The 24184-nt window shown below is 40.6% G+C and overlaps 1 protein-coding gene across 4 annotated transcripts in view; it reads left to right on the plus strand.

Annotated features, from left to right (window-relative positions):
• The window catches only part of eIF2D (eukaryotic translation initiation factor 2D), an 80978-nt gene extending 59072 nt beyond the window's left edge, over positions 1 to 21906 (plus strand). For all 4 annotated transcript variants that reach the window (XM_053773778.2, XM_053773780.2, XM_053773781.2 and 1 more), the window contains one exon: positions 21559 to 21906. In XM_053773778.2, the coding sequence (XP_053629753.1) occupies positions 21559 to 21623 (65 nt within the window). In that variant the 3' untranslated portion in view covers positions 21624 to 21906. The remainder of the gene's footprint in view (positions 1 to 21558) is intronic.
• Positions 21907 to 24184: the final 2278 nt, after the last annotated feature.

Raw genomic sequence — 24184 nt, forward strand, 5'->3', positions numbered from 1 at the left:
ATTCCCTTCTTTGCCTCCATAGATAACGTTTTTTGACTCCACATATACCTCAACGCACTACTCACCTTTTTTCCCTCATCAATCCTATGATTAACCTCATCCTTCATAAATCCATCCACCAACACGTCAACTCCCAAGTATCTGAAAACATTCACTTCTTCCATATTCCTCCTCCCCAATTTGATATCCAATTTTTCTTTATCTAAATCATTTGATACCCTCATCACCTTACTCTTTTCTATGTTCACTTTCAACTTTCTACCTTTACACACATTCTCAAACTCATCCACTAACCTTTGCAATTTTTCTTTAGAATCTCCCATAAGCACAGTATCATCAGCAAAAAGTAACTGTGTCAATTCCCATTTTGAATTTGATTCCCCATAATTTAATCCCACCCCTCTCCCGAACACCCTAGCATTTACTTCTTTTACAACCCCATCTATAAATATATTAAACAACCATGGTGACATTACACATCCCTGTCTAAGACCTACTTTTACCGGGAAGTATTCTCCCTCTCTTCTACACACCCTAACCTGAGCCTCACTATCCTCATAAAAGCTCTTTACAGCATTTAGTAACTTACCACCTATTCCATAAACTTGCAACATCTGCCACATTGCTCCTCTATCCACTCTATCATATGCCTTTTCTAAATCCATAAATGAAATAAAAACTTCCCTTCCTTTATCTAAATACTGTTCACATATATGCTTCAATGTAAACACTTGATCTACACATCCCCTACCCACTCTGAAGCCTCCTTGCTCATCCGCAATTCTACATTCTGTCTTACCTCTAATTCTTTCAATTATAACTCTACCGTATACTTTTCCTGGTATACTCAGTAAACTTATTCCTCTATAATTTTTACAATCTCTTTTGTCCCCTTTCCCTTTATATGAAGGTACTATACATGCTCTCCGCCAATCCCTAGGTACCTTCCCCTCTTTCATACATTTATTAAACAAAAGTACCAACCACTCCAACACTATATAACCCCCTGCTTTTAACATTTCTGTCATGATCCCATCAATTCCAGCTGCTTTACCCCCTTTCATTCTACGTAATGCCTCACGTACCTCCACCACACTTACATTCTGCTCTTCTTCACTCCTAAAAGATGGTATACCTCCCTGGCCAGTGCATGAAATTACCGCCTCCCTTTCTTCCTCAACATTTAAAAGTTCCTCAAAATATTCTCGCCATCTACCTAATACCTCCCTCTCCCCATCTACTAACTCCCCTACTCTGTTTTTAACGGACAAATCCATACTTTCCCTAGGCTTTCTTAACTTGTTTAACTCACTCCAAAATTTTTTCTTATTTTCATTAAAATTTCTTGACAGTGCCTCTCCCACTCTTTCATCTGCTCTCCTTTTGCACTCTCTCACCACTCTCTTCACCTTTCTTTTACTCTCCATATACTCTGCTCTTCTTATAACACTTCTGCTTTGTAAAAACCTCTCGTAAGCTACCTTTTTCTCTTTTATCACACCCTTTACTTCATCATTCCACCAATCACTCCTCTTTCCTCCTGCCCCCACCCTCCTATAACCACAAACTTCTGCCCCACATTCTAATACTGCATTTTTAAAACTATTCCAACCCTCTTCAACTCCCCCACTACTCATCTTTGCACTAGCCCACCTTTCTGCCAATAGTCGCTTATATCTCGCCCGAACTTCCTCCTCCCTTAGTTTATACACTTTCACCTCCCTCTTACTTGTTGTTGCCACCTTCCTCTTTTCCCATCTACCTCTTATTCTAACTGTAGCTACAACTAAATAATGATCTGATATATCAGTTGCCCCTCTATAAACATGTACATCGTATTTTACTATGTATAATATCTTAACTTCAGCATTTTAAATTTTTATGTTTGGTTTATATTAAAAAAAAATTCCTCTTCTAGTAAAATTACATCCAAGATAGATGAATTATTGACTTCCCCCACTTAAGTTTTCTCCGATCTGAAACTTGATCTCAGAGATTTAAAAAAAAAATGATTTTTTCTTACGAAATGATAATCTTTTTCCGAAGGTAATGAAATCAAAAGTACGAAATTTGGTGGAAAACTTGTGGAATTATGCTCTCAAAAAGTTAGTGATCTTGGCGATATTTATGCATCGGCAATTTCACCCACTTAGAGCCCTATTTACATCCATTTCCATTGTTCCAGTTGACCAAACTCATAGCTATTTTTCTATTAATTCTTCTATTCTATTGAGTGAGTACAAGAAACCTCTCATTTACCTACTTCAACTACTCAATAAATTGATCAGAATTTGGTAATTTGGCCAGTTACATACAAAACTAAAGAATTACCAATTTCAAAATATGGTCCAGAATAAACAATGTAGACATTCCTGGCACTAAAACAACAATTTCTCTATTGTTTAGTCACATCCTCCTATATTTTGCTTGCTTTCCATTTTGAATTTTTATTCACACAAAAAATAGAAAATTTACTGTTATGAAAACTACTGCATTATTGTAATAATTGTATAAATAATGTCACTGCATTTGTGGACACACATTGGACTGACTAGTTGAATGTGTACTGGACGAGTGACAATTTGTGTACTCAGGAATATCGACAAAAATCAAACATTTCCACTACCTTGAGCTCAATTTCAAGCTACTTTCAGTCCTAAAACTAATCAAAATCATCTCTATATCTGTAATGCATCTTCCATTCTATTAAACGAGACCAAGAAACCGAGAATACAACAAAAACCATACAAAAATACACTGCAGAGTCGCTGTTTTAATCCCTTAACTGTCCAAACGTTGATCTATGTTTTCGCTGCTAGTGCTCCAAATATTTTTATTTTGTTTTAAATAGGGCAATTTTCTGTGTAATAACACCAAAAGAAAAAAAAAATTAGGGTCAATACTTGCCAAGATGTAAGGGCGCGAAGTTGGTGCTGGATGATCACATGACGGCAACGTGGAGTCCTGCCACTTGCAGAAATGTTACCGATATACCTTTTTTTTTTCATATTTGTTTTTTAGTTTACATTATTTTTGTTCTGATAATTAAAATTTGTAGGAGCTCTTGTGATTTTATAGCCAGTCTTCGTTCTGACACTAGTATTAGGTACAGAAATTGTAATCAGCCACAAGCACACTGACAGGTGAACAAGTTCATCTGCCTTGGTCACATACTATTGTCTAGAAATATTAGTATTTTAATTTTTATTTATTAACACACTGGCCGATTCCCACCAAAGCAGGGTGGCCCGAAAAAGAAAAACTTTCACCATCATTCATTCCATCACTGTCTTGCCAAAAGGGTGCTTTACACTACAGTTTTTAAACTGCAACATTAACACCCCTCCTTCAGAGTGCAGGCACTGTACTTCCCATCTCCAGGACTTAAGTCCGGCCTGCTGGTTTCCCTGAATCCCTTCATAAATGCTACTTTGCTCACACTCCAACAGCACGTCAAGTATTAAAAACCACTTGTCTCCATTCACTCCTATCAAACATGCTCATGCATGCCCACTGGAAGTCCAAGCCCCTCGCCCACAAAACCTCCCTTACCCCTTCCTTCCAACCTTTTCGAGGACAACCCCTACCCCACCTTCCTTCTACAGATTTAAATGCTCTCCATGTCATTCTACTTTGATCTATTCTTTCTAAATGACCAAACCACCTCAACAACCCCTCTTCAGCCCTCTGACTAATACTTTTATTAACTCCACACCTTCTCCTAATTTCCACACTTCGAATTTTCTGCATAATATTTACACCACACATTTGCCCTTAGACAGGACATCTCCACTGCCTCCAACCGCCTCCTCGCTGCTGCATTCACAGCCCAAGCTTCACACCCATGTAAGAGTGTTGGTACTACTATACTTTCATACATTCCCTTCTTTGCCTCCATAGATAACGTTTTTTGACTCCACATATACCTCAACACACAACTCACCTTTTTTCCTTCATCAGTTCTATGATTAACCTCATCCTTCATAAATCCATCCGCCGACACGTCAACTCCCAAGTATCTGAAAACATTCACTTATTCCATACTCCTCCTCCCCAATTTGATATCCAATTTTTCTTTATCTAAATCATTTGATACCCTCATCACCTTACTCATTTTTATGTTCACTTTCAACTTTCTACCTTTACACACACTCCCAGACTCATCCACTAACCTTTGCAATTTTTCTTTAGAATCTCCCGTAAGCACAGTATCATCAGCAAAAACTAACTGTGTCAATTCCCATTTTGTATTTGATTCCCCATAATTTAATCCCACCCCTCTCCCGAACACCCTAGCATTTACTTCTTTTACAACCCCATCTATAAATATAGTAAACAACCATGGTGGCATTACACAGCCCTGTCTAAGACCTACTTTTACCGGGAAGTAGTCTCCCTCTCTTCTACACACCCTAACCTGAGCCTCACCATCCTCATAAAAACTCTTTACAGCATTTAGTAACTTACCACCTATTCCATATACTTGCAACATCTGCCACATTGCTCCCCTATCCACCCTATCATATGCCTTTTCTGAATCCATAAATGCAATAAAAACTTCCCTACCTTTATCTAAATACTGTTCACATATATGCTTCAATGTAAACACTTGATCTACACATCCCCTACCCACTCTGAAACCTCCTTGCTCATCTGCAATCCTACATTCTGTCTTACCTCTAATTGTTTCAATAATAACCCTACCGTACACTTTTCCTGGTATACTCAATAAACTTATTCCTCTATAATTTTTACAGTCTCTTTTGTCCCCCTTCCCTTTATATAAAGGGACTATACATGCTCTCCGCCAATCCCTAGGTACCTTCCCCTCTTTCATACATTCATTAAACAAAAATACCAACCACTCCAACACTATATCCCCCCTGCTTTTAACATTTCTGTCATGATCCTGTCAGTCCCAGCTGCTTTACCCCATTTCATTCTACATAATGCCTCACAAACCTCCCCCACACTCACATTCTGCTCTTCTTCACTCCTAAAAGATGTTATACCTCCTTGGCCAGTGCATGAAATTACTACCTCCCATTCTTCATCGACACTTAAAAGTTCCTCAAAATATTCCCGCCATCTACCCTATACCTCTAGCTCCCCATCTACTAACTCCCCTACTCTGTTTCTAACTGACAATCTATTCATTCCTTAGGCTTTCTTGTTTATCGCACTCCAAATTTTTTTTCTTATTTAATCAAAATTTCTTGACAGTGCCTCTCCCACTCTTATCATCTGCTCTCCTTTTGCACTCTCTTCACCTTTTTTTTTTACTCTCCATATACTCTGCTCTTCTTATAACACTTTAAAACTATTCCAACCCTCTTCAGCCCCCCACTACTCACACTTGCACTAGCCCACCTTTCTGCCAATAGTTCCTTATATCTCACCCTAAGTTCCTCCTCCCTTAAGAACATAAGAACGAAGGAACACTGCAGCAGGCCTACCGGCCCATGCGAGGCAGGTCCAAGTCTCCTACCGGCTTAAGCCAATGCACCCAACCTAGTCAGGTCAGGTCACATTGACTTAAGGGAGGAACACGGCAACCGACCTGGTAGCACAAGCTATCACGTCCAACTCACACCCACCCACATCCACTCATGTATTTATCCAACCTATTTTTAAAGCTACACAACATTCTGGCCTCTATAACTGTACTTGGGAGTTTGTTCCACTCATCCACAACTCTATTACCAAACCAGTACTTTCCTATATCCTTCCTGAATCTGAATTTTTCCAACTTAAAACCATTGCTGCGAGTCCTGTCTAGGCTAAATATTTTCAGCACACTATTTACATCCCCTTTATTTATTCCTGTCTTCCATTTATACACCTCAATCATATCCCCCCTAATTCTACGTCTTTCTAGAGAGTGCAGATTCAGGGCCTTTAGTCGTCAACAGAGTAAAGTCCGAGGCAGCTACGGTGAAAAGCTCTGTTCCACAAGGCACAGTACTAGCTCCCATCTTGTTCCTCATCCTCATATCCGACATAGACAAGGATGTTAGCCACAGCACCGTGTCTTCCTTTGCAGATGACACCCGAATCTGCATGACAGTGTCTTCCATTGCAGACACTGCAAGGCTCCAGGCGGACATCAACCAAATCTTTCAGTGGGCTGCAGAAAACAATATGAAGTTCAACGATGAGAAATTTCAATTACTCAGATATGGTAAACATGAGGAAATTAAATCTTCATCAGAGTACAAAACAAATTCTGGCCACAAAATAGAGCGAAACACCAACGTCAAAGACCTGGGAGTGATTATGTCGGAGGATCTCAACTTCAAGGACCATAACATTGTATCAATCGCATCTGCTAGAAAAATGACAGGATGGATAATGAGAACCTTCAAAACTAGGGAGGCCAAGCCCATGATGACACTCTTCAGGTCACTTGTTCTATCTAGGCTGGAATATTGCTGCACTCTAACAGCACCTTTCAAGGCAGGTGAAATTGCCGACCTAGAAAATGTACAGAGAACTTTCACGGCGCGCATAACGGAGATAAAACACCTCAATTACTGGGAGCGCTTAAGGTTTCTAAACCTGTATTCCCTGGAACGCAGGAGGGAGAGATACATGATTATATACACCTGGAAAATCCTAGAGGGACTAGTACCGAACTTGCACACGAAAATCACTCACTACGAAAGCAAAAGACTTGGCAGACGATGCACCATCCCCCCAATGAAAAGCAGGGGTGTCACTAGCACGTTAAGAGACCATACAATAAGTGTCAGGGGCCCGAGACTGTTCAACTGCCTCCCAGCACACATAAGGGGGATTACCAACAGACCCCTGGCAGTCTTCAAGCTGGCACTGGACAAGCACCTAAAGTCAGTTCCTGATCAGCCGGGCTGTGGCTCGTACGTTGGTTTGCGTGCAGCCAGCAGCAACAGCCTGGTTGATCAGGCGCTGATCCACCAGGAGGCCTGGTCACAGACCGGGCCGCGGGGGCGTTGACCCCCGAAACTCTCTCCAGGTAAACTCCAGGTATCCTCATAGGGAAGGTTTCTGATACATGGGATCAACTTTGTCATCCTCCTTTGTACATTTTCCAGAGCATTTATATCCATTCTGTAATACGGTGACCAAAACTGTGCAGCATAATCTAAATGAGGCCTAACCAAGGATGTATAGAGTTGAAGAACAACCTGAGGACTCCCATTATTTATGCTTCTTGATATGAAGCCAAGGATTCTATTAGCTTTATTGCGAACACTTATGCACTGTTGTCTTGGTTTCAGATTACTGCTAACCAGAACTCCTAAATCTTTTTCGCAATCCGTAATATTAAGATTTACATTATTTAGTTTATATGTGGCATGGTTATTGTCCTGTCCAACATTTAGAACTTTGCATTTGTCTATATTAAACTGCATCTGCCACTTCTCCGACCACTGCATCAGTCTATTCAAATCTTCCTGGAGTGCTCTAATGTCCTCGTCAGAATGAATTCGACGGCCTATTTTGGTGTCATCGGCAAACTTGCTGATGTCGCTCTTTATGCCCTCATCTATGTCGTTTATGTAGATTGTGAACAGCAAAGGACCCAACACTGACCCCTGTGGAACACCGCTCGTGACGCTTCCCCACTCTGATTTCTCCCCATTTATGCAAACTCTCTGCTGCCTATTTGTCAACCATGCCTCTTTCCAGGAAAAAATTTCTCCTCCTATTCCATGTGCCTTAATTTTCCTCAATAGTCTCTGATGTGGGACCCTGTCAAAAGCCTTACTGAAGTCCATATACACAATATCATATTCATTACCATGATCTACCTCCTCAAATACCTTAGTGAAAAAAGTTAATAAATTCGTAAGGCAAGAACGCCCCTTTGTAAAACCATGCTGAGATTCGTTGATTAATTTATGCTTTTCAAGGTGGCTACGAACTGCCTCGGCAATTATTGATTCCATAAATTTTCCCACTATGGAGGTTAGGCTTATTGGTCTATAATTCGAAGCTAAGGACCTGTCACCTGCTTTGAAAATAGGTATCACATTTGTCATTTTCCACTTATCTGGCACCATGCCAGTTTGTAGTGATATGTTGAAAAGATTAGCCAAAGGTTTGCTAAGCTCCTCTTTACATTCCTTTAGAACCCTTGCATACAGTTCATCAGGGCCTGGGGATTTGTTAGGTTTTAATTTATCTATTTGCCTAAGGACCATGTCACTTGTGACCCTAATCGTGCACAGTTTATTATCGTCCTGTTCTACATAATTTATCATTTCTGGAATATCGCTGGTATCCTCCTGTGTAAAAACTGAGAGGAAGTATGTGTTAAAAATTCTACAGATTTCCTTATCACTGTCAGTGAGCTGACCCGAGGAACTTTTGAGTGGGCCTATCTTGTCCCTGATCTTATTTCTGTATACCTGAAAGAATCCTTTTGGGTTAGTCTTCGATTCTCTTGCAACTTTAAGGAGTGCCTCCGGCAAAAAAATGTAGCTTTTTTGTTTACCGTCCGATTTCCTCCAGTTTTGGTGCACAAGACAAAGTGTTTTCACTCATTCTTGAAAATATTTATCAAAAATATACCTCAAACGACAACTGAGAAAAGACTGAAAAAGACTGATTTTCTGAAAAATGTCCTTGTCTCAAAAATCATTCCTATATGGGACATCGTAAGGTTGTTTGGACACTTGGTGCCGAGAGAGCAATGCTTAAACTAATTTTAGGCAACGCCTTTTCTCTAAATAACGTATCTTTATATAAAAAAAAAAAAATTTTTTTTTAGTTCCTGGAATACTGCAAAAAATCTGCCCTTTACTCCCACATAACTCCGAAAGTATTTGAATATTTCCAAAATTACCTTTAACAAAATTAGAGAAACCATTATTCTACAATTTCTGTGAATATTATTCCATTTAATTAAGTAATAAATGCAGAAATAGCAACTGTAGAGGAATAAGTTACTTCCGAGATATAGGCCTAGAACGCCGGCCGGCCCACCGTCTCAAAAAAAAAAGTTTTTTTTCGCGAAAATCGCGTTTGTTTGGGTGTATTTCTTAGTAAACTGATGTTCTAGTGCAGTTATCCTCTTCAAAACACCGTTTTCTCTTACTCAGAGACCAAAGAATACGACACGGAGACGACATGGAGAGCAGTAACTCAATATTTATCGAAATATTCCCGATAATCTTTCGCCATATTATGGTCTATTTTTTTCAGTCTAGAGTATATAACATGTTTGTATGTTATTTAGAGTGTTTATTATATCATATTAGAACAATTCTGATAGATAAATAAGCTGTAGAGTTGATATATAAGCTGATATAAGCGTAATAATGAAGTGATTTCTCCTGGCGCGGCAACCCTTCCGCGCATTATGATATGATTAATGACTGTTGCTCAATCTAGGGATAAGCTCCGCCTTCAGTTTTATGATGCCAAGTACTCAGTTATTATATTAGAAAGTATAATGCAAGAAAAAGCGATAAAAAACAAGGAAAAATTTCCAAAATATATATGGGCTGTGAGCAGACTCGCTACCAATATCACCGTCACCTTACCTCATATAAATGACTGTAATTTCTTGTAGAAACGTCGTAGAACATTCATTCTGGTACCATTGTGTTGCCAAAGAGTTGAGCTATTTTTCAGTATATATAACTCACTATCCATATTTTTCCGATATTTCGGTGAGCGCGCGCGGAAATTTGCCGGAGGCACTCCTTAACACTCATAATCTCTTTTTGCTTTTCTAGTTCCCTTTTTTATTTCTCTCTTTAACTGAATATATTGATTTCTTAATTGCCCCTCTCCTCTTTTGATTTGCCTATATATGCCTCTCTTTTGACCAATCAGATATCTTAATCTATTGTTCATCCATTTAGGATCATTTTTGTTTGATCTGATTTCCCTATTTGGAACATAATTTGACTGAGCAGCTAGAACTATGCCCTGAAAAGTGTCATATCGGCAACCATCACCACCTACCTGACCCTTAGTCAGGTCATTCCAGTTCAGCCCACCTAAGTAATTTTTCAGTCCTTTGAAATCAGCCAAGCGAAAGTCAGGGACGGAGACTTGATTGCCATTATTAGGGGAATTCCATGATATATTGAAACTGAGTGATTTGTGATCACTTTCCCCAAGCTCATCATTAACCTCAAGATTATTAATTAGTGTTTCCCTACTGGCAAGAACCAAGTCAAGGAGGTTATTTCCCCTAGTTGGCTCTGTCACAAACTGTTTTAAAAAACAATCCTGGATCGTATCAAGAAAGTCACCTGACTCTAAATTTCCTGTCAAATTGCTCCAGTCAATCTGTCTATAGTTGAAATCTCCCATTAGCACAACATTTTCGTAAGTAGATGCCTTACGAATTTCGTCCCATAGAAGTTTACTGCACTCCCTATCAAGATTTGGGGCCCTGTAAATCACACCCAAAATTAGTTTTTCTCGGTCCTCGAGAAGCTGTAACCAAACAGATTCAGTGGCTGACGCTTCTAATTTTATATCTTGTCTAACACAACAATTTAAATTGTCTCTGACATACATCGCTACTCCACCACCCTTCCTGTTGACCCTGTCAGTGTGGAATAATTTATAGCCTTGTATGTGACATTCAGAGGGCATCTCTCTATCTTTCAGATTGAGCCAGGTCTCTGTTATAGGAATAATATCTATGTTTCCTGCACTTGCAATTAATCTTAGCTCATCTATCTTATTTCTTACACTCCTGCTATTAGTATAGTAAACCTTACGGGAGCTAGTCCCTTGCTGCCCTCTGCTGTCCCCCTTTGTTTGCTGACCTGATCTATTGTCTTTATTTATAACTTCATGCTGAATGCCTTTTATACATTTACTGTTTCCAACCCTAGTGTTGCAACCTGCTTGTTTCCCACACACACCCATACCTCTATCTTCTATCAGTTTAAAATCATAGGCATTTCACCAATGGCCTTCTCAATTGAGTTTGCAAGTGCTACCACCCCAGCCCCAGAGAGATGTACTCCATCCCTTGCATACATATGTTTGCCATAAAAGTTGTTCCAGTTGTCAATGAATGGGATTGCAAGTTCCTTGCAGTATCTGTCTAGCCAGCAATTTACATCAATTGCCCTAGACAACCATTCATTTCCTACTCCCCTTCTAGGCAAGATGCTACATATGATTGGGACCCCTCCCTTAGACTTAATGAAATCTATAGCTGACCTGTACTTATCTAGCAGCTCTTCTCTCCTACCCTTCCCAATATCATTTCCACCAGCACTGAGACAGATAATGGACTTGTTCCCATTACCTGACATGATATTATCCAGCCTGTTAACTATGTCCCCAATACCAGCTCCAGGGAAACACACTCTATCTCTCATCTTCTTATTCCTATTACAAAAAGCACGGTCAATATATCTTACCTGAGAGTCACCAACCACAAGAATGTGCTTACCTCTGTTAGCAGGGGCAGTAGTACCCTTACCTTCACTGGCCACTGAAGTACATTCATCCTGAAGAACAGAGAAGAGATTTCCTACCTTCAGATCTTCACTCTTAACTTTCCTTATTCTGATTCTCCTCCCATTACTGGTTACCACTCGCCACTTGTAGCAGGTGCTGGACTGCACCTCACTGCTGGTAGCCGTTGCTACCTCCCACCTACAGCCTTCTCACAGCGAGAGACAGACTGCACCTCACTGCTAGAAGCCTCATTCCCCACAACTCCAGCCACCTCACACTCTCTCCCAGACCCATTGAGGTGGACCTTCAGCCTCCTAATATCCTCCTGGAGAAGCAAGACCTCCTCCTTCAACTCTCCAACCTCAATTTTTAAAACACTGCAGAAGCAAGCTATGCTTTGTAACCGTCCACGCTAATCCCCAAAGCAGCTCAGGGTCTGTGACCTCACGTGACGACTGACCACTGACAACCACTGACCACTTAGTTTATACACTTTCACCTCTCTTACTTGCTTTTGCCATTTTCCTTTTGTCACATCCATGTCTTACTCTAACTGTAGCTACAACTAAATAATGATCGGATGTATCATTTGCCCCTCTATAAACATGTACATTCTGAAGCCTACCCATCAACCTTTTATCCACCAGTACATAATCTAACAAACTACTTTCATTACATGCTGTCATACCTTGTATACTTATTAATCTTTTTCATAAAATATGTATTACTTATTACCAAACCTCTTTCTACACATAGCTCAATTAAAGGCTCCCCATGTTCATTTACCCTTGACACCCAAATTTACCTACTACTACTACCACAATATTTTTGCCCACTTTAGTATTGAGATCGCCAACCACAAGTACTCTCTCACTTGGTTCAAAACTCCCCATTAACTCATTCAACATTTCCCAAAATCTCTCTCTCCTCTATACTTCTCTCTTCTCCAGGTGCATAAATACTTACTATAACCCACTTTTCACATCCAACCCTTATTTTACTCTACATAATTCTTGAATTTATACATTTATATTCCCTCTTTTCCTGCCATAACTTACCCTTCAACATTATTGCTACTCCTTCTTTAGCTCTAACTCTATTTGAAACCCCTGACCTAATCCATTTATTTCTCCCCACTGACACACTCTCACCCCCTTCAGCTTTGTTTCACTTAAAGCCAGGACATCCAGCTTCTTCTCATTCATAACATCCATAGTCATCTCTTATCATTTGCACAACATCCACTCACATTCAAACATCCCACTTTGATGGTTTTCTTCTTTTTCTTTTTAGTAGGCTATACGGGAAAAGGGGGTTACTAGCCCATTGTTCCTAGCATTTTAGTTGACTTTTACAACATCCATGGCTTATGGAGGAAAGATTCTTATTCCACTTCCCCATGGATATAAAAGAAAAAGCAATGAGAACAAGAACTATTAAGATAAAAAAAAAAAACTCAGATGAGTGTGTATACATAAATATGTACATGTATGTGTAATGTGACTTAAGTGTAAATAGAAGTGGCAAGGTGTACCTGAAATCTTGCATGTTTCTTCTTTCTTTCTTTCAACAAACCAGCTGTATCCCACCAAGGCAGGGTGGCCCAAAAGGAAAAACGAAAGTTTCTCTTTTTAAATTTAGTAATTTATACAGAAGGGGTTACTAGCCCTTTGCTCCTGGCATTTTAGTCGCCTCTTACAACACGCATAGCTTACGGAGGAAGAATTCTGTTCCACTTCCTCATGGAGATAAGAGGAAATAAACAAGAACAAAAACTAGTAAGAAAATAGAACAAAACCCAGAAGGGTGTGTGTATATATATGCTTGTACATGCATGTGTAGTGTGACCTAAGTAGAAGTAGCAAGACATACCTGAAACCTTGCATGTTTATGAGACAGAAAACTGAACACCAGCAATCCTACCATCATGTAAAACAATTACAGGCTTTTGTTTTACACTCACTTGGCAGGACAGTAGTACCTCACTGGGTGGTTGCTGTCTACCAACCTACTACTGTAGAGACAAAAAACATTACCCATGGAGGCAAAGGAAGGACTGTATGAGAGTATAGTGGTACTAACATTCTTTTATGGGTATGAAGCATGGATTGTGAGGCTGTGAGGAGGAGGAGCTCGGAGGCAGTCGAGATGTCGTATCTGAGGACAATTTGTGTTGTGAATATTACACAGAGAATCCACAGTTTGGAGACTAGAAGGTGTGGGGATACTAAAAGTATTATCCAGAGGGATGAGGAGGGGTTAGTGAGGTAGTTTGGACTTAGAGAAGATAGAGCAAAATAGGAGGGTGTAAAAGTCTGTAGTTGAGAGAAGGATGGGTAGGGGCTGTTCTAGGAAAGATTGGAGGGAGGGAGTAAAAGAGGTATGTGAGGGGCTTTGACATTCTGCAAGTAAGTAACTATATGTGTGTGTGTGTGTGTACACACACACTCACCTAATTGTGGTTGCAGGGGGTAGAGACTCAGCTCCTGGCCCCTGCCTCTTCACTGATCGCTACTAGGTCCCCTCTCTCTCTGCTTCCTGAGCTCTGTCATACCTCGTCTTAAAGCTATGTATGGTTCCTGCCTCCACTACATCACTTGCTAGGCTATTCCACTTCCTGATGACTCTGTGACTAAAGAAGTACTTCGTAACGTCCCTGTGACTCGTCTGAGTCTTCAGCATCCAATTATTACCCCTTGTTTCTGTGTTCCCTCTTTTTGGAACATCCTGTCTCTGTCCACCTTGTCTATTCCATGCATTATTTTGTATGTTATTATGTCTTCCCTGACCCTCCTGTTCTCCAGTGTCGTCAGTCCAATTTCCCTCAACCTTTCTTCGTAAGACATTCCCCTGAGCTCTGGAACTAGCCTTGTTGCAATCCTTTGTACTTTCTCTAATTTCTTGATGTGCTTGACCAGGTGTGGGTTCCAAACTGGTGCTGCATACTCCAGTATGGGCCTGACGTACACAGTGTACAGTGTCTTGAACAATTCCATACTAAGGCATCGGAATGCTATTCTCAGTTTGTCAGGCGCCCATATGCTGCAGCAGTTATCTGGTTGATGTGTGCCTCCGGAGACGTGTTCGGTGTTGTGGTCGCCCCAAGATCTTTCTCCTTGAGTGAGGTTTGCATCCTTTGTCCACCTAGCCTATACTCTGTCTGTGGTCTTCTTTGCCCTTCTCCAATCTTCATGACTGCATTTGGCAGAGTTGAATTTGAGAAGCCAGTTGCTGGACCACGTGTCCAGCCAGTCCAGGTCTCTTTGTAGTCCTGCCTGGTCCTCATCCGATTTAATCCTTCTCATTAGCTTCACATCATCTGCAAACAGGGACACTTCAGAGTCTATTCCTTCCATCATGCCATTCACATATATCAAAAATAGCACTGGTCCTAGGACTGACCCCTGTGGGACCCCGCTCATTACAGGCACCCACTGTGATACCTCATCACGTACTATGACTCGTTGTTGCCTTCCTGTCAGGTATTCTCTAATCCATTTCAGTGCCCTTCCTGTTATACACTCCTGATCCCCCAGCTTCTGCACTAATCTCCTGTGAGGAACTGTGTCGAAGTCCTTCCTTCTGTCCAGGAAAATGCAATCAACCCACCCCTCTCTCTCGTGTCTTACTTCTGTTACCTAGTCATAAAACTCCAGAAGGTTTGTGACACAGGATTTGCCTTCCATGAGTCCATGCTGGTTGTTGTTTATGGTGTTGTTTCATTCCAGGTGCTCCACCACTCTTCCTGATAATCTTCTCCATGACTTTACATACTATACACGTCAGAGACACTGGTCTGTAGTTTAGTGCCTCGTTTCTGTCTCCTTTCTTAAAAATGGGGACTACATTTGCCATCTTCCATACCTCAGGTAGTTACCCAGTTTCAAGGGATGTATTGAAGATTGTGGTTAGTGGCATGCACAGCGTCTCTGCTGTGTGTGTGTGTGCATGCGCGTGTGCGCGTGCACGTGCTAGATAGGAGTGAATGGAGGCAAGTGGTTTTTATTAATTGATAAGCTGTTAGAATGTGAGGGAAGTAACATTTATGAAGGGATTCAGGGAAACCAGTTAGCTGACTTGAGTTCTGGAGGTGGGAAGTACATTACATACACTCTGAAGTAGGGGTGGGGATATTGCAGGTTAGAGGGGCAATCTGAGCTGTAATGTCAGTGCATCTGCAGCAAGATAGTGATGAAGTGAGTGATAAGTTTCTTCTTCTTTTTGGGGGTCACCCTACCTCAGTGATCAATGGCCTGCATGATAAAAGTAAAAAGAATTATTTAAATGGTCATATTTTCTGTCATGTCTTGTACTCTATATCCTCAATTTGTATGTGGGTTCCATTCCTGAAAGTTGTCAAGTGCCATCAAAATGCACAAGGTGACGAGGTACTGCATAGGCAACACACATTAAAAATCTTTAGCTTTCATTTTGATATTGAATGCTATAATTTGTTTTTCCATGTTGATTAAATGTTTAGCTGTGGTGCACAGTCAGTGCTGCAAAAATAACATAGTGCAGGGTTGTGCTAAATAAGGACTTACTGTATAAGCAAATACTATTTTGTCTCCTTTCATATGCATCTATCACTAGAGTTTCTTCATTATATGCAATTTAGCATTTACCTCAGTTGCTTACAACAATTCATTCACCATATTGCTAATCTTTCTATTCTCCTGTTCTATTACTCCTCCATTCTACATATTGTTTATACAAAAAAATTTAATTTTTGTATTGCTTTTTATTTAATCTATTAAACTGTTTATACCACTCCTGTTCTAACCTCTTCAAAAACAACAGCATCTGTATTTTTATGTAATATTTTAGAAAGTGTGTGTTCATGTTTGCTTGATTGCTACAGTATACTGTACATACTTTTTTTTTTTTTTTTTTTTTAAGGGATTGTGCTCCAATTACTAGTCACCTTGTTTAACCACTGGTGTGACATGATGCAGCCTTAACCTCTTGAGTTTCATCATTTGCATTTGAATTAATTTATATGGTTCTTTTTTACCTCCTACTTTATTACACTTGCTCATAAACCTCATACTGGAGATGTATCTTATGTCACTATGGTTTATTGGGGCATTAATTTTTCAATTGAGCCTCTTTTGTGATTGCTTTTTTTTTTTTTTTTTTTGTACCAAGAGCATCCTACAGAATAGATTGAGTTGATGGATGAATGAGCTTATGTGCAAGCTAGAGAGAGAGTATTAAGGATTGTTTGAATTGCATTTTGGGTATAGTATCAAGATTAAGTTAGTGTGTGTTTTAAGACTTTACCATGGAATGCATTTAACAGTTTAATATTAATGTATATCAGATTGGAGGGAGAGAGTATGGAGGAGGTAAATGTATTCAGATATTTGGGAGTGGACGTGTCAGTGGATAGGTCTATGAAAGATGAGGTGAATCATAGAATTGATGAGGGGAAAAGGGTGAGCGGTGCACTTAAGAGTCAGTGGAGACAAAAAACTTTGTCCTTGGAAGCAAAGAGGGGAATGTATGAGAGTATAGTTTTACCAACACTCCTGTATGGGTGTGAAGCATGGGTGATGAATGTTGCAGCGAGGAGAAGGCTGGAGGCAGTGGAGATGTCATGTCTGAGGGCAATGTGTGGTGTGAATATAATGCAGAGAATTTGTAGTTTGGAAGTTAGGAGGAGGTGCGGGATTGCCAAAACTGTTGTCCAGAGGGCTGAGGAAGGGTTGTTGAGGTGGTTCGGACATGTGGAGAGAATGGAGTGAAACAGAATGACTTCAAGAGTGTATCAGTCTGTAGTGGAAGGAAGGCGGGGTAGGGGTCGGCCTAGGAAAGATTGGAGGGAGGGGGTAGAGGAGGTTTTGTGTGCGAGGGGCTTGGACTTCCAGCGGTCATGCGTGAGCGTGTTTGATAGGAGTGAATGGAGACAAATGGTTTTTAATACTTGACGTGCTGTTGGAGTGTGAGCAAAGTAACATTTTTGAAGGGATTCAGGGAAACCAGCAGGCCGGACTTGAGTCCTGGAGATGGGAAGTACAGTGCCTGCACTCTGAAGGAGGGGTGTTAATGTTGCAGTTTAAAAACTGTAGTGTAAAGCACCCTTTTGGCAAGGCAGTGATGGAGTGAATGATGGTGAAATTTTTTCTTTTTCGGGCCACCCTGCCTTGGTGGGAATCGGCCAGTGTGTTAATAAAAAAAAAATTAATGTATATTGTAGGTAGTAGGTTGGTAGACAGCAACCACCCAGAGAGGTACTACCGTCCTGCCAAGTGAGTGTAAAATGAAAGCCTGTAATTGTTTTACATGATGGTAGGATTGCTGGTGTCTTTGTCTCATAAACATGCAAGATTTCAGGTATGTCTTGCTACTTCTACTTACACTTAGGTCACACTACACATACATGTACAAGCATATATATACACACACCCCTTTGGGTTTTCTTCTATTTTCTTGCTAGTTCTTGTTCATGTTTATTTCCTCTTATCTCCATGGGGAAGTGGAACAGAATTCTTCCTCCGTAAGCCATGCGTGTTGTAAGAGGCAACTAAAATGCCAGGAGCAAGGGGCTAATAACCCCTTCTCCTGTATATGTTACTAAATGTAAAAGGAGAAACTTTCGTTTTTCCTTTTGGGCCATCCCGTCTTGGTGGGATACGGCTGGTGTGTTGAAAGATGATGATGATTAATGTATATACAGTGATCCCTCAATAATCGTCCGGCCTGAAAGTCGTCCATTTCGGAAATACAGTGGACCCCCGCATACCGTTGGCATCACATACCGTTTATTCCGCATACCGCTCACTTTAATTGCAAAAATTTTGCCTCGCATACCGCTCAAAAACCCGCTCACCACTGTTCGTCCGAGACGCGTCCAATGTGCGCCTTAGCCAGCCTCACATGTTCCGCCGGTGGCATTGTTTACCAGCCAGCCTCCGCGGTAGCATCCAAGCATACAATCGTAACATTTCGTATTATTACAGTGTTTTTGGTGATTTTATCTGGAAAATAAGTGACCATGGGCCCCAAGAAAGCTTCTAGTGCCAACCCTACAGCAATAAGGGTGAGAATTACTATAGAGATGAAGAAAAAGATCATTGATAAGTATGAAAGTGGAGTGCGTGTCTCCGAGCTGGCCAGGTTGTATAATGAACCCCAATCAACCATCGCTACTATTGGTGGTACAGCTGCTGCTGCTGCTGCTGCACTGTCAGCTGCTGCTGCTGCTGTAGCATCGTCTGCTGCTGCTGTAGCATCGTCTGCTGCTGCTGTAACACTGTCAGCTGCTGCTGCTGCTGTAGCATCGTCTGCTGCTGTTGTAGCATCGTCTGCTGCTGCTGTAGCACTGTCAGCTGCTGCTGCTGCTGTAGCATCGTCTGCTGCTGCTGTAGCATCGTCTGCTGCTGCTGTAGCATCGTCTGCTGCTGCTGTAGCATCGTCTGCTGCTGCTGTAGCATCGTCTGCTGCTGCTGTAGCACTGTCAGCTGCTGCTGTAGCACTGTCAGCTGCTGCTGCTGCTGCTGTAGCATCGTCTGCTGCTGCTGTAGCATCGTCTGCTGCTGCTGTAGCACTGTCAGCTGCTGCTGCTGCTGTAGCATCGTCTGCTGCTGCTGTAGCATCGTCTGCTGCTGCTGTAGCATCGTCTGCTGCTGCTGTAGCATCGTCTGCTGCTGCTGTAGCACTGTTGTTGGTGTGGCTTATTGAGAATATACCAAGAAACAATTAACCCCAGAGGATTTTCCACCCAGGATAACCCAAAAAAGTCAGTGTCATCGAAGACTGTCTAACTTATTTCCATTGGGGTCCTTAATCTTGTCTCCCAGGATGCAACCCACACCAGTCGACTAACACCCAGGTGAACAGGGAAAAATGCCTGGAACTAGTGCTCATATTGGTGAATTTAAAGCCAGCAAAGGTTGGTTTGAGAGATTTAAGAATCGTAGTGACATACACAGTGTGATAAGGCCTGTTCTGGAAGAAAATGCCAAACAGGACCTACAGTACTCAGGAGGAAAAGGCACTCCCAGGACACAGTGTCTCATCAGTCATTGCTGCATCTTCAATAAAGGTAAGTGTCATTTATTCTTCATTTAGTAGACTAGTACATGCACAATATATACTGTGCATGTACTACTCTACTATTGTGCATGTATCCTTCTCTTTGTGTGTAGGAAAATGTATATTTCATGTGGTAAAAAAATTTTTTCATACTTTTGGGTGTCTTGCACGGATTAATTTGATTTCCATTATTTCTTATGGGGAAAATTCATTCGCATACCGATTATTTCGCATACCAATGAGCCCTCTTGCACGGATTAAAATCGGTATGCGGGGTCCACTGTAGTCCTGTTTTTTCATCTAAATATTGGCTCGCAAATGGTCCGTTAACTCGCTGATCGTCCTTCGTCCGGGACGGGTACTCACGCTCTGAGCCGCCTGGGCCTGCCTTCCCAGCCAGTGTGTCATTGTTTACCAGTGAGTGATGGTCCCCTCACATGCTCCTACAAAATATTTCATAATATTCCATTGATTTTAGTGCTTGCAAGTGCTAAATAAGCTACCGTGGCTCCAAAGAAAGCTTCTAGTGCCAGCCCTTTGGTAAAGAATGTGAGAAACACATAATTTATGAAAAAGTTTGTAGAAAAATACAAAGATGGTGGTGGTAGAGTGGAAGCAGTTGTGATAGTGGTTGATGAACATAAGAAAGGAGGATCACTGCAGCAGGCCTGTTGACCCATGCTCGGCAGGTCCTTTACAATTCATCCCACTAACGAAACATTTTCCCAACCCAGTCGTCAATGCTACCTAAGAAATAAGCTCTGATAACTCTATCCACTCATTTGCAAGTCCCACTCATTTGCTTTCTATTGGTAAGCCATTTCTCTATCCATGCTAGAACTTTACCTCCTATACCATGAGCTGCCACTTTTTTCAAGAGTCTCCTGTGAGGTACTCTATCGAAGGCTTTACTAAAATCCAAATAAACAATATCATATTCCTTATCACTGTCAACTGCCCATACTGGCCCATACAAGGCAGGTCCTTATCAAAATGACCTCTACCCAAAGCTACCCAAGAATTTACTCCCGTACCCAATGACACAAATCAAACTCGGCTCCTCCAACTCATATATTTGTCCAATCTCTTCTTAAAGCTACCCAAGGTCCTAGCCTTGATCACCCTACTGGTAAGTGTGATGTTAAATAAGAACTTAAGAAAGTAGGAACACTGGAACAGGCCTGCTGGCCCATACTAGGCCGGTCCTTCACAAATCCAACCCACTAACAGAACAAATGCTGTTAAGAGTTGCACATGTCTAATTTAACAATGTGTCGGTTCTTTGAACCACTCATCTACAAAGAACAAATGCTATCCAAGCAATAAACTCAGGTGAAAGTCCAACTCAAATCCAACCCCTTTCACTCGTGTATTTATCCAACCTAAATTTGAAACTACCCAAGCCATAGCTTTTAGAACATTGGAAAGGAGGAACACTGCAATAAGCCTGTTGGCCCATACTAGGCCAGTCTTTCACAAATCCAACCCACTAACAGAACAAATGCTACCCAAGTAATAAGCTCAGGTGCAAGTCCGACTCAAATCCAACCCCTCTCACTCGTGTATTTATCCAACCTAAATTTGAAACTACCCAATGTTTTAGCTTCGATCACCCTACTAGGCAGACCGCTCCACTCATCAACTACCCCTATTACCAATGTTCATTTATACATTTTATTAGTGCCCTAGAGTCCTTATGGAGGGGGATTCCCCTTCCAAATAACCTCTCTTCCCTCTCTCCTCCTCCCTGTCTTCCATTCATCATCAACAGCCTTCAATAAAGGTAACTGTCATGTTGAATGTTCATTCTTTTGTGCATGTAAATCTATCTTTTAGGTAAAAATAAAATTATTGTTGATACTTCTGGGTGTCTGGAACGAATTAATTGGATTTACATTATTTCTTACGGGGAAAATTGATTCGAAAATCGTCCATTTTGATAATAGACCCACTTCCAGGAATGGATTATGGACGATTATTGAGGGACCACTGTATTTATTTTGTTTTCTTGTATTTAATATACTGTATGTAATTTTTGTATTTTCATTGTACAACAGTTTTCCTTATGCTTAGGTGTAATGACTACCTTTTGTATTACAGAAACTTACCAGTTACCGAGGAAGTACATCAGAGGTTTGGAATTAGCAGGGAAAAGCAAGAAATAATTTTTCTTGCAAATCATTCAGCCATTAATGGTCAGAATGTTTCTTTAATTCACATATTGATATGAAAGGTTTAATTTTATTAGTAAATGTCAAGGTACGGCATCATCAGTAAGTCAGAACAAGGCTTCAGAATTGGTACATTGCTAAAAAAAAAAAAAAAAAAAAACTGACTCGGTTCCAATTTATTTCATAGCATATTAACAGCAACTAGAGAACTGTTTTATCCATGAAGCATCATTGTCTTGCACTTCCTTGATTTAATAAAAAAGAATGAGTTTTTATACTATATTTTTTTATTAACCCCTTTTAATACATATGATTTCCATAAAAATATTTTCTAAAATTATAATCCTCTAATAGAATGTGTACCATTCTCACCAATTAGGTATGCATGTATTTATATTAGTTTTGTTACATTTGTAGATCATACACATTATACCAAGTAAAGTTTATTGTGGCAGAAATACTGGGGAAAGCACAGGAAGTAGGATTGTAAAAAAACAAGGTGGATTTAGGTAATAATGGAGCTATGTGGATCAAGGATTTGCATTAACTTTAAAGGGGCTGTTATGTACAGTAGGGAACCAACTTGCGATGTTAGTGCTCTCCAGAAAAATAATCTTACTCAGAACCTATTTTCCTGTAAGAAAAGATGTAAAATTAATTACAGTACAGTGGACCCTCAACCAATGGCTTTAATCCATTCCAGAGAGCTAGCCTTCAGTTGAATTAGCCATTAGTCGAATTAATTTTCCCCATGAGAAATAATGGAAATCCAATTAATCTGTTTCAGACAGCTGAAAGTATTAACAAAAAATATTTTTTTTAAAGATTAAATATACATACAGAAAACAATGACAAATAAATATAAAGCATATAAGCGACTATTGGCAGAAAGGTGGGCTAGTGCAAAGATGAGTAGTGGGGGGGAGGGGTTGAAGAGGGTTGGAATAGTTTTAAAAATGCAGTATTAGAATGTGGGGCAGAAGTTTGTGGTTATAGGAGGGTGGGGGCAGGAGGAAAGAGGAGTGATTGGTGGAATGATGAAGTAAAGGGTGTGATAAAAGAAAAAAAAAGGTAGCTTATGAGAGGTTTTTACAAAGCAGAAGTGTTATAAGAAGAGCAGAGTATATGGAGAGTAAAAGAAAGGTAAAGAGAGTGGTGAGAGAGTGCAAAAGGAGAGCAGATGATAGAGTGGGAGAGGCACTGTCAAGAAATTTTAATGAAAATAAGAAAAAATTTTGTAGTTAAACAAGTTAAGAAAGCCTAGGGATAGTATGGATTTGTCAGTTAAAAACAGAGTAGGGGAGTTAGTAGATGGGGAGATGGAGGTATTAGGTAGATGGCGAGAATATTTTGAGGAACTTTTAAATGTTAAGGAAGAAAGAGAGGCAGTAATTTCATGCACTGGTCAGGGAGGTATACCATCTTTTAGGAGTGAAGAAGAGCAGAATGTAAGTGTGGGGGAGGTACGTGAGGCATTACGTAAAATGAAAGGGGGTAAAGCAGCTGGAACTGATGGGATCATGACAGAAATGTTAAAAGCAGGGGGGGGATATAGTGTTGGAGTGGTTGGTACTTTTGTTTAATAAATGTATGAAAGAGGGGAAGGTACCTAGGGATTGGCAGAGAGCATGTATAGTCCCTTTATATAAAGGGAAAGGGGACAAAAGAGACTGTAAAAATTATGGAGGAATAAGTTTACTGAGTATACCAGGAAAAGTGTACGGTAGGGTTATAATTGAAAGACTAAGAGGTAAGACAGAATGTAGGATTCGGATGAGCAAGGAGGTTTCAGAGTGGGTAGGGGATGTGTAGATCAAGTGTTTACATTGAAGCATATATGTGAACAGTATTTAGATAAAGGTAGGGAAGTTTTTATTGCATTTATGGATTTAGAAAAGGCATATGATAGAGTGGATAGAGGAGCAATGTGGCAGATGTTGCAAGTGTATGGAATAGGTGGTTAGTTATTAAATGCTGTAAAGAGTTTTTATGAGGATAGTGAGGCTCAGGTTAGGGTGTGTAGAAGAGAGGGAGACTATTTCCCGGTAAAAGTAGGTCTTAGACAGGGATGTGTAATGTCACCATGGTTGTTTAATATATTTATAGATGGGGTTGTAAAGGAAGTAAATGCTAGGGAGTTGACGTGTCGGCAGATGGATTTATGAAGGATGAGGTTAATCATAGAATTGATGAGGGAAAAAGGTGAGTGGTGCGTTGAAGTATATGTGGAGTCAAAAAACGTTATCTATGGAGGCAAAGATAAGATAAGATAAGATTTCGTTCGGATTTTTAACCCCAGAGGGTTAGCCACCCAGGATAACCCAAGAAAGTTAGTGCATCATCGAGGACTGTCTAACTTATTTCCATTGGGGTCCTTAATCTTGTCCCCCAGGATGCGACCCACACCAGTCGACTAACACCCAGGTACCTATTTGCTGCTAGGTGAACAGGACAACAGGTGTAAGGAACCGTGTCGAAATGTTTCCACCCGCCGGGAATCGAACCCAGGCCCTCCGTGTGTGAAGCGGGAGCTTTAGCCACCAGGCCACTGGGCC

This window comes from Cherax quadricarinatus, chromosome 7 (assembly GCF_038502225.1).
Source record: "Cherax quadricarinatus isolate ZL_2023a chromosome 7, ASM3850222v1, whole genome shotgun sequence".
NCBI classification, from domain to species: Eukaryota; Metazoa; Arthropoda; class Malacostraca; order Decapoda; family Parastacidae; genus Cherax; species Cherax quadricarinatus.